The sequence below is a fragment of the Diadema setosum genome, chromosome 2, assembly GCF_964275005.1.
Source record: "Diadema setosum chromosome 2, eeDiaSeto1, whole genome shotgun sequence".
Lineage (NCBI taxonomy): Eukaryota > Metazoa > Echinodermata > Echinoidea > Diadematoida > Diadematidae > Diadema > Diadema setosum.
The window spans coordinates 18,887,078-18,899,291 of record NC_092686.1 but is presented as its reverse complement, the minus strand read 5'-3'; the positions used below and the strand labels follow the sequence as shown (position 1 = coordinate 18,899,291).

The following is a 12,214-nucleotide window of genomic DNA, read 5'->3' as shown; positions in this document are numbered from 1 at the left end:
AGGGCTTGACAAAATAGATATATTGTAAAGCAACGTATCCTATACTTTAATTGCATTTTACGAAAATAAAAGCGTATGTGCTACACAGGCGGAAGAGGCATGTAACCATGGAACATTTTTCGCGGTTGTATACTGCATGTTTTTCATTGCCTTTAGGATGCATGGGGTTACTTTGAGCACCTCCCACAAGGTGGTCTCTGCAAGTGAACCCTTTGGACTGCATAGACATTGCAGATCAATGTTGTTATTTTATCTCTACCCCGGCAATTTTTATAGAAAAAAAAGTGTCTTGATATGGCAGGAATCCAATTCAATGCAATTCAATTCAATTTTTTATTTCATTTTCGACAAGAACAGATAGAAATCACTTTCTTTGTAACAGAAAATGAGGTGCGTAAAACTATGTCGAGTGAAAAGAATGTACAATGATTATAGCACCATACGATAATTATACATAATCACAATACTCAAGTGATAGTCATAAAACTCAAGGAACGACCTTTTTTTGAGACATGCACTTTTGGAACGACTGTAATTGCGTTGGTATTTGCGTTACAAAGGGTCATGTATAGAGGCAATTAATGTGGGCACTTCCCATATACAATGTAGTAGGCTCCCTTCGAATGATAACCACTTTAACTATGTCAGTATAAGTCAAAATTGCAGAGCAATGTATCGTCTGTTGACTCCATTGAATTTCATTAAATAAAAGTTTCTTTGATAGAGGACCAGAAGGACCCTATTTTGACTGGACTAATGTGATCTATGAGATGTATGACAAAATGTGTATCCAGTTTCTGCTAACAGTGCTTCATTTCTTTCAGCAGTACAGTATATGTTGTAGTAGTCCATGGAGTATAATGAGCTTGCTTTGGTATCGTACAGAAGTCCATGCAAGACCCGTTTCACCAACATTGATTTCAGTGAGATCAGTGCCACTTAGTGTTTTCAGTTTCACTTAGCAAGTCCTCGTGACTGAAACATACCAATCAGAAAAGTGAGATATCGAGACTGAAACCAGTGAAGTGAAACTGAAACCAATTATGAAAAGTTTGGTGAAATACCCTACACGACTGCAAGAAAGGAACAGCCATGAACCAACCATTTTTATTTGGAGTGGGGGCGGAGGTGGAGGAGGGTCTCATTTTATGAGAAATTGACTTAATCTATGTTCTATACCTAATTGACTTGAAAGAAATGTCAGCTTGTCTAATGATTGTGCCAAATGCAAAACAAAAAACAACAAAAAAATCCAGCTACTGGGATGGAATATACATAATACACCACTAATAATGAAAATTGTGATTTCTGGACAGCTGAGTTATAATGGCTACAGGGAAGTTTGAGTGTAACCATGGTAGCTATGGTCTCTCACAGGTTAGGTCTCAACTCCAGTCAAATGAATTTACATACTTATATAAATTTAAAAATAATGGTGTTTATCGTTGAGAAGGTGTTGCATTTTTTGTTTGAGAAAAACATTGTTTTCAGCATAAAGTTGCCATAGAAATGACCTAATTTTTTGAAAAAGAGGTCACAAATGGGCCCAATTTGGTAGAAGAAAGGCAGGAAATAAGAAATACATACACTAGCAACTTATCTCATGATTAATGTCAGTTGTATAATGAACACGTGAGATATCCTAAAATTCCCATTCATTTTTTCTGGTTTGGGGGGTGGCCATAATGTTGATGACGTCATTTGGGCATGTTCCTAAGCAGAGCTTCTGGGTAAATTTCACTGGTAAGTTTGTTAAGAAATATGCTTTCAAAAAATTACAAAATTTGTTTGTTATACGATAGTTGCCAGTTGACCCCCAAATTCAGCCTCAATCTGCTGGCCTATTCCACACCAACGTAAAAAAGACCCCGAAGTTTCGTAACCATGCAGTATTGTAAGTGGCGCTAAACAAGAACGTGGACTCGCTCCCCTTCGGTGATTTCTTCGCTCTGCTCCTGAAGCAAGCCTTCTGTGCATCAGATTGTATGCGAGGCTTTTCAACCTCGTTTACCTCAGAGCAAGGTCGATGATATGCAAAACCTTTATCGACACAGCCGCTTTTTCCTGATATGATGCGGCACTTGTGTGATACACCTGTACTTGGGGATCTCCTGATGGGGGTGGGCGTCAGCCTGGGAACGACAAACGTCCTGGAACAATACACAGATACAACGCCGCTCATTCTGCACTGCAACAGTTGGGCACTGTGGCATAGTGGATGAGAATCGTCACTTTCAATCGGAGGTCTCGAGTTCGATTCCCGTTAAGTGCCTACATCCTTGGACAAGACGTACGTATTTACCCTCAATATGACATTCTCGGCCCAGGTGTATACATGGGTACCTGGCAATGCTAGCCGGTAATAGTAAGTAGCAGGGCCGTCTTGTAGAGCAGTAACAACATTGAAGATTTAGGTTTAACCTTGCATAAAGAAAACCGTATGATGATGTTGGCTAAGAGCTTGAAGTCGTTGGCTAGTTCCCTTATCTTGACTCCACTATCATCAGGTCATTGGCGACCTCTCCCTGGACTCGACAGAGGATTGGAAGTCAGCAACAACACTTGCTCTCCTCATCACATCTCGTGCCTGGGCAAATCCCAAACTGACTTTGAAGACCAAAAAGGCAGTATACACAATGTCTGTATGATTATAGTACACTACCATACGACAGAGAAACATATGGACTACATCTCTTCTGTCGTTATTATGGGCTATATTATATAATAACACAAGACAGGAGAAGCGATAAAATACCTTCTATCTGAGAAGCCAAGGTCACATCTTATTAGGAGGCCTATATCAACTGTGGCAAGATTGAGCGCCCAATGCTGATGTCCTTGCCCATCCTGGCCTTCCCAGCAGGACGTAGGGAACAGGCTTGGACACGTCCATCGGATGGAGGATGGTAACATTTTAAATGACATCCTGTAGGAGAGCTATCATCTTAAAGGAGAGCCGTAAGCCAACATCAACTGCGATCAAAGGATGTTATGAATAAAGAGACCAACATTAAGGACCTCTCAGTTGACAGGAAAAAAAATTGAGGAAAACCCTGAACCAGCGTCTCAAATCAGGGGAGGAGAAACTGATGCAAGCGTGTCCGGAAAAAAAAGGAGAGTAAAGTCATTTCAACCGACCAGAGACGGCCACCTAAATAATAATACGACTCACCTGAGAGAAACTCCTGAGAAAGACTGTCACTCACGCGAGACTGTACAGTCACAATAGATGATGTCCAAGCCAAGCTGACAACTAGGATTCTAATCATGGTCGGTCTTTATTGAAGGAATCCTATTCAATTCAACTAAAATCATACAGAAGATGAATGTAGCGTCGTGCATCTAAAATTGTTCATTTTTGTGTAAACTGGTTTTATTGATTGTTCATTCAGTGTATAAATTCTATTGATTTCTTATGATTTCTTATTACAATGCAAACATACTCACAGCACCCAGATAAGTTTGGAATAAACAATACTGAGCGTCGAAAGAAGGCACTCCTGATGTCTCGTTGGCCTTGTTAGATGTGCAGAGCCAGATGTCGCCATAGCTTTGGAAATTGTAGGTGTACAACGACTTCTCGCTGGGAAGATCCCCGTGCGAAGTATACACTATAGGTGATAGACATCATGTTGATTTTGTTGTTAATATGATCATGAGTAGAGTTCTATCTATTACTGCATTCATCAATCATCACCATGATAATCATTGTGGTGATTGATGAATGCAGTAATAGAATATCCTCACTCAATTTCCCCTTTTCTAGCAAGATCACCTTTTTTGAATTTAGATAGCTCTACATAACAGTGAAGTGAAATATTCATGTTCAACGCCCACTCCCTGTAAAAGAAGACAAAAGAGAATTCTTGAGACAAGGTAGTGATTTATCAAAACAGAATATCGTCAATGCAATAATTTTGATGAAATACTTGTATATCAATATAATATGTTTATATTATTTTGGATTAAGTAGATTCCGGTAAACTGTGCGCTCAGAAACATCTGTATTAAGCGGCTATATGTGTCATGTATTATAGGTTTTCCCGAACATTTCACACTTTTGAAATTCAATTTCAAAGATTTTTCATTCAAATTCGTCCCGAGAAACTCACAGAATGCAAATCCTAACTTCAATTTAGTCAATCGTCACTGTAATTCGTTTTTCGTCATCCTTTTTCAAAGACATCGCACTCAAAACCGTAGATTATCATTGAAATTCTATTTTTATTTCTATTTAACATGAACATTGATCACAGCGGATTATTTTATAAAATGGCACACACACAAATAAATCATAAAAAATGATAAATTTTAATGATAATATCTATTACAAATTAGAAATCTAAAGGGTAAGATAAGTACCAACAATAACATTTTTTTTTTTTTTGCTGTCAAATGTTATTGACGATTGCAAAAATTATGCATTTCGATGCAACAATATGGATAAGTAAAATATACCACCCAAAATTTTCATTGTGTGGCCAGAATACTTTTGCTTACTGAAGAATTTTGCTCACTGAAAATCACTTTTGAATAAAAAGTAAAGTCATGCGCATAAACAAGACAAAATTGTGACTGCATTAGTCAATGTTGTATTAAAAGAGGGAAGCAATTTCTTCTGAGAACGTCGAGCACACAAATCAAACAATGAGTATCCTTGATGTCATTACAGGACTAGCGACTTCTGTCATTTTGATCTAACTAAAATTATACCAAAAGGAGTCCAAACGTATATTTTCTACGATTAACTCTCATATATATAAGGATATATAAAACAAAAGAGTCATATTAAATTGAAATTCTTTTCTAGAAGACCACCCCCCCCCCCCCCACCACCACCACCACAATACAACATACTTCTCCGGGCATAGTAAACATCATTGCGTATATCGGTGAGGTACTGCATCAGGTCGGTGTAGCATCTGTCGGAAAGAAGAGCGTCATCCACCAGCACAAATGCACGCTCGCCTGATACCGTCTGACGCACTGGCGCTTTGTTCACGATGTCTGTCAGCTGGTTGCTAGCAGTCTGCACGAATGCACAAAAAAAAAATTTTTAAAAATCTCGCACTTGGAATTTTCGTCATAATTATGTGTGTTTATTTTTTCTTGCTTTCTTTTCATACAGGACACTATGGTTGAGTTTTCTAACTGAATATTCGCGTAAAGATTAAACTGTAAACTTCTTCTGCTCATATCGCGTATTGTAGTCATTGGACTGAGAATGGAGTTTATTTCTCACTACTGTCAACCTGGGAACCCATGCTCCTCGTTGTACCATAGTTGACAGCTGTATGACGAACTCATATTGGTGTTGTAACACTTGGAAAGCATATTATGTGAAAATGTTAATACATTGTTGAAAAAGTCACTTTGAAAACATGTTAGATGATAAGCTTGTAGAATCCAAATTATTCCCCACAACCATTATAGTAGCTGATACTTTTGTTACAAATCCATAACGCACTGGCTACGCTATATGTAATGTCCAAAACGCTTTTGCAGATTCTCTAAAAACCGTGTGGATGAATAATTTTGATATCAGCTTTGCGTTTGGATTTAGAATAAATTTTGACCACACACAGTGTGTTACAAGAACTTTTACATCAAAAACGTTACGGACATTACTCTTTGGAAGAGATGGAAATATAATTATACTTAAAAAATGAAATGCTCATTTTTCCAAAACGAGAACTATGTTATCATATATAGCATAAAATCTAGTGATTACCTGAAAGTCATTGATAGTGAAAATTTGTACTTCAGAGGAATTACATGTAAAAGTTATACTGAATTTTTTTTTTTGTAATGTCTTTGAAAAAACACACACTATGTCAATAGCTAAAATTTTTTTTTTTCAATATTGGACGAAATTTTTTATCCTATCAGTTTGATATGACCCTCCTGAACACTTTCGAGAATAAAAACAAAGCGGTGTCTTTCTTTTTTTTTTTTCACCCTCAGGTAACATATAATATTTTCATGCATGGAATTGCCCATATGCCGCATATGGAGCCTCACGGAATACCATCCCTTCTATACACACATTTCATTCTAGGGACCTTCTTCAAGAGCTTCATGGAAGAATCCGTCCACCTAGACATCACATAATTATATTATACTGTTCACCTCGCGGTGAAAACGGCCTCGTCCAACTACATTAAGAGAGAAAAGACTGAATACCAAGTTAGATATCAGGGCCCTGTTTTATGAAGAGTTATAATAATTGATTATATAGTTGATTTCTATGGTAAGTCTATGTATATGGCAGCCTGTGTGGTATGGAAATTTATAATCGATTATATCGTTTGATAAAACGGGGCCCTGCTGGAATGAATTCTTACTTTGTTCGCAGCCTTGCATTGAACGTATCAACACTTCTCCTTCATTTTCTGTATTCATTATTTGTATTCTTATTCTTTAGATTAAAGCAATACCTATAACCATTTCACCTCAACATCACTGTCTTCATTCTCTTTTCTTCTCAGTAGACACTCCCCCCCCCCCCCCCCTTCCTTGGTGGAGAGAGATCGATATAGACCCGAAATGTACTGTACTTAAGAGCTAACCAACGTCCTTACCTTCAAGAATACGCTGTTGTTTTTGGAGAGAGACGTGATGTGTTCGTAACTCATTCCTTTTCCGGTTAATAGTTTTTCAACACTCCACTGCCACGGTTTAGTCTGACCTGTAACGTAAATCAGTATAAAACATTTTTATATTTAATAAATCACTTCTGCGATAGTATAAAGCTACTCAATGATTTCTGATACATAATAGCAGTCATCATTTGATCAGTCAGAGATTACTGAGATTCCAATTCCGCAGAAGAGTATGCTTGCATGTTACTCATACCGCATATGTATTTTACAACTTATGACAACCTTCCATCTTGTCTTACATATTTTTCCCTTGTTAACGCTTTATAAAGACATTTGCCGTCCAAGAGCAAACGAACAGTACGGGGGCGGTTCCTTACGATTATCACATCACTTCACATAACATCAAAGTCTGGATGAAAAAAAAAAAAAGTACGATTTTGCTGTGTTCAAATACATACACTTGGAAGCTTACTTGTAACCCTTTTGAAGGTGTTAACATCGGGCTACATAAAACTCACCTTTCGAGATATCTCTCCAGATCCTATCTAATTGAGGATTCCATTGGCCAAATATCGACGGTGGATACAAAGTGACAAGGAGTGCTAAGTAATAAAGAGCTAACACCATCTTAGATTTCGCCATGATACCAGTAGCTTCTTGTCCCAGAATGATGGTTGACGTCCGGTGTTTCTGGCCGTTCAGTGATAGAATGTGCAATGTCACACTCCTCTTTAAAACTTTGATAGCAGTATGGAAAGGTACCTACGCGATAGGTCTATCAAAGGTAGATATCAGTAGTCTTGTTTCATGGCTTATCATTGAATGTAATACAGTATATTGTTATGTTTGAGAATGAGATTGTTTTGTATTTTGCCTTCGGCTAATTCTGCCTCTAGATACAAGACATTCTAGTTGTTCCCTGTACCGAATCATTCATAGTGAAACAAAACGGAAAAGAAAAAAAAAATACTGACAAATGGCCTTTAACTGAACCTACTTTGTTACATCATTGGACTGTCAGAGCGAGGATTAATAGTTGATCTACAACTAAGACAGAGATAAGGGATTACGTAGTACTTTAAAACGGAGATCGGTCAACTGCAAACAAGCAAAGGTGTGGTTGATTCATATCTAGTTGCGATTATATAAGACTCCATCCTGGAATTTCCACCAGCTTTTTGCTCCTACACCTTTTTACAGAATTGGTCATCAGCCAAGCAATCTACTGCCGCTTGAACAGTAACTCATGCATTTTTGGCCCGCTCCTGGTCCGATCTAAATTAGCCCGCGCCAAGCAGTAAAAATTGCGTTCAGTAACCATATAGTAGAGCCGCGCTACTTTTACAATGACCCATTCATAAACTCGGTAACGTAAGGGATAACTGCCATGGTAACTGAACACGTCATGGACAGAGCGGAAGTGCATTTTCGCGCGATATTTGATGTGCGTGCCGCGCGCACCGAACTAAAACATAGTGGAATGCGTGTTCACCCAGGAAATACGCAGCCACCAAAACTTGCTACAACCGCCATTTTGTTAGGTCAATTTTTCCTTATATGGAGTGCGGACTGTGTCTCCGAAGCGCAAGACCATTATCATGAACAAACGTGCATTGTTACGTCATAATCACTAGCCACTGGACGGCGTACTCTTGCTTGCGCGCGTACCAGTGGCCCAGTCTGACCGCGCCTAAGCGTGCACTCCATATAAGGAAAATTGACCGAACAAGATGGCGACGCAACACGGTAATTGGCTGCACGGTCTCGTGTATGTTGGGAATAGGGACACGCATTCCACTATGTTTTAGTTCGGTGGCCGCGCGCTTATATGAGCTGAGCAGCGGAAGCCGTGACCTTTGACCGTGAAAGGAATTTTGGCCCGCGCCTGACGCTGCTATCGTTCATAAAGCCCCGGACACACAGCACTCCACGTCTAAATCACGTACAAAAAGTTATGAAAATCTGGTGGACGTGGTCGTAAGTGGTAATCTTTTGGTCAATTTTGGTTTGGCCGTGCTTTGTACGGGGTATGGCCGTTGGCGGCTGTTCCACTGCTGAAACACTGCCTAAGCACGGCTAACCACGGCATGTACGCGGAAAAATACATTTGTCAGTGATAAGCCGCTAAACACACGCTATTTCCGTGATACCAACGCGTAACACGCGTCCGATGACCGTGCTCTGCCCGTGACAGACCACTAAACTTCCGCGTCTTAATTACCAAGTCTCCCCAAGTTTTAATCACTGCCTGAACACGGATTATCACGTGTGTTTCACGTGTTTTGCACGTCTTTACCACGTGTGCCGCCCGTGGTTGTCCGCGGAATAAAATTTTGAGCAGTTCAAATTTTTTTACCGCGTCCGACGCCGTTCCGATTTTCCCCCGCGTCCTGCCACATCTATAAATCGACCGTAGCTCGTCTTATAAACTCGACTCATCAACGCGAACAACATCGTCTGCTTCACGGGAGACCACTTTTTGACGTGTTTTGGCCGTGATTAAGCCGTAAAGCGCTGTGTGACCGGGCTTAAACTCTTCGATCAGCGCCAGGTCCGCGCCTGGTCCGCGCCTGGTGCTAGCTGCAGCAGCGCCAAAATAGTCCGCACCTGGCGCGGGCCACTTTGGCTCCAGTCCCACCCATTCATAAAATAAAAATTTTCGACTTGGTCCGCTCCTGGTCCGCTCCTGGACCGAACCAAGAGGGTTACTGAAAGGGTATAAGGTCCCTGTGTGAGTGATTGTGTGTAGGTGTTCAGTCTGACATGGATTATGAATAAGTGTTACAGTGCTAATATTTGTGATTTCGTGAAATCTGAAACCAAAGCTGCCTCAGCAGTGTCGAGTGTTTGGAATCACATAAATTTCCAAATAATTCCTACACTAGTGTTACTGGCCTCAACGTCCCGCTCAAATGCATACACACATCGGCCTTCATGCAAAGACACGCAAACATGCACACACATGCACACACACACACACACACACTTACAATACCATACAAAAACCCGTCACAGACACTCATATCTTATTCAATGTATCTATACTTTTAAAGAATGGTTTATCAAAATGAAAACTACGCGATCAAGAAATTTTGATAAACCTTGAGAGAAACTGCTTTACTATTAAAGATTTGAATTGAAGAATTCATCCATACAGGAAACAGACAAAAAAAAAATCACAAAAATGATATAAATGGGAATTGAGTGAAAGAAGTAATATTACCAGAATACAGCAGTGAAAGTTTGAGAAAAATATCTGACAGTTATTCAAAGATTATGTATTTTAAAAGTTTTGGCGTCGTCATCACTGGATAAGGAGAAAATTTCATTTTTCATGAAAAGTAGACACATCCCATTGACTTGTTATTCATACATACTTAAGGATGATAATATCATTCCCCCTATTTTTGGCAAGAGGGGAGTGAAGTGTTCTTTCATTATGCTTGAAATTGTAAATGTGTTGAAATTTCTATTTCTATTTTTGTCCATAAAGATGTCATGAATAACTCTTTATCCAGCAATGACGGCTTCAAAATGTTAAAAGTTCATAATTTTTTTAAACGTAAAAGGGGTCTTTTTGAGGGTGATTTAAATGTAATGAATTTTAATAAATTTTGGCGAGCGAGGGCAGCGAGCGAGCCGAAAATTTTTGTATTTCAACTTACAAAACATGTAATTCTTGTCATTTTTTGCTTATCAAATCTTACAATTCTAATCAAGATGTATAAGTGACGGCTTTAAAGATAACGATTTATACCAACAAACTGAGGACTTTCAAAAATACTCTAAATTTATTAGTGCGCGCGAGTGAGCCGAAATTTGTATATTTCCGCGTCATCATCACGTTTTGTTCTTATCTCTTTTTTTTTTTTTTTTTTGGATAAATTTTGGCGAGCGAGCGCAGCGAGCGAGCCGAATTTTTTTTTGTATTTCAGCTTACAAAACATGGCATTCTTGTCATTTTTTGCTTGTTAAATCTTACAATTCTAATCTAGATACAGTGACGACCTTATAGATAACGATTTATACCAACAAACTGAGTACTTGAAGAAATACTAGTTACGTTCAGACGGCAGGCCCTAACCCCGAGGTTAGGAAACCTCGAGGTTTAGCTCTTGCCCCCCAACTACGACGTGTGTCCACACGACGAATCTTAACCTCGAGGTTACGAAACCTCGAGGTTAAGCTTCTGCCCCCCGTAACTACGAGTGGGTCCCACTCGATGTTAAAACCACAAAACCGGAAGTTTCAGCCCACACTGCTAACAAGGCGTCTATTTATTCTTTAGTCCAACCCTGTCGGACTCGCTTACAGGTACTCTTTTTCTCTGTCATGGTATGCAGAGATAGCACTGCACTGATGACTTTATGCCTTTATGAAGATATTCGTCGAAATTTTTTCTTTTCTTTTTAGCGTCGGAGAAAAATATAGAATACAGTAGCGAGTTCGACGTGTTCAGTTTCAGAGATCAAGCGCATGGGAAGAAAAGATGATGTTGTTGTGTCGTGCGTCATAGGTTTTTCACGTGTAGTGTATTTGTGGTGTACGTTTGGGAGGTTGACCCGGAAGCAAAGGGAAATTGTGGGGGCTGGAGTTTACGGCGAGGTCACTCTTAACTTCGAGTTCGTTGTTTTTTGTGTCCACACGGTGCTTAACTACGAGTGGGGACCCCCGCGGCTCGTGGTTAGAGCGCTAACCATTTTATAAGATTTCTCGTGGCTCGAAACATCGAGCAAACCTCGAGGTTTGCTAACTACGAGTGCGTTTTCACGGTCCCTAACTACAAGCTCTACCCTCGAAGTTTCCTAACTTCGAGGTTAAGGGCTCCCGTCTGAACGTAACTAATCTAAATTAGTACGAGCGAGTGAGCCGAAATTTGTATATTTCCGCGTCATCATTACGTTTTATTCTTATCTTTTTTTATTTTTTTTTGCCCCCCCCCCCCCGTATGTTCGAAACCGTTGGCGTCCTCTTTTGATCCAATCGGTGATCGCTTCAGAACGAATGAAATTGCAGTCGCTGCTCCGTGTAACATTTTTCCTGCTAAATATAAAATGACATGTGTGAACACAATACTCCGGACATTGTCATTTTGTCCGCGTCATCGTCACGTTTTGTTTTTACTTTCTTTTTTATATAAATTTTGGCGAGCGAGCGCAGCGAGCGAGCCGAAAATGTTTGTATTTCAGCTTACAGAACATGGAATTCTTGTGTGAACACAATAAACATTGTCATTTTGTCCGCGCCATCTTCATGTTTTGTTTTTATCTTGTTTGATTTGGTTTTCTGCCCCCCCCCCCCCCACCATTCTCCCTCCCCTCCCCCACCCCTCCTTCCGGGCGAGTTTTTTTTTTTCTTCTTCTTCTTCTTCTTCGTTTTTTTTTTCTTTTTTTTTTCTTCTTCCTCGTTTCTTTTTTCGTTTTTTGCGCCCCCAAGGAGTGGCGCCCGGGGCACGTGCCCCCTTGCCCCCCCCCCCCCCCCCAGATACGCCACTGCACCTGGCTCCATAAAAACTCCCCACCATTATTCAACAAATAGAAAACTACGATACCGTTCTAATCGCTGGTGTGGCAACGGGGGTGCACGTCACAAGCTCAATACCCACGAGTCAT

At 39.9% G+C, this 12,214-nt stretch overlaps 1 protein-coding gene across 1 annotated transcript in view; it reads right to left on the bottom strand.

Annotated features, from left to right (window-relative positions):
* LOC140243024 (nose resistant to fluoxetine protein 6-like) overlaps nucleotides 1-6,635 on the bottom strand; it is a 44,589-nt gene extending 37,954 nt beyond the window's left edge. Inside the window, exons 1-4 of the mRNA XM_072322767.1 lie at nucleotides 6,582-6,635; nucleotides 4,858-5,029; nucleotides 3,448-3,611; nucleotides 2,101-2,188 (exon numbers count right to left, since the gene is read on the bottom strand). Coding sequence (XP_072178868.1) covers nucleotides 2,101-2,188; nucleotides 3,448-3,611; nucleotides 4,858-5,029; nucleotides 6,582-6,635 — 478 coding nt within the window. The remainder of the gene's footprint in view (nucleotides 1-2,100; nucleotides 2,189-3,447; nucleotides 3,612-4,857; nucleotides 5,030-6,581) is intronic.
* Between the last annotated feature and the right edge of the window lie 5,579 nt (nucleotides 6,636-12,214).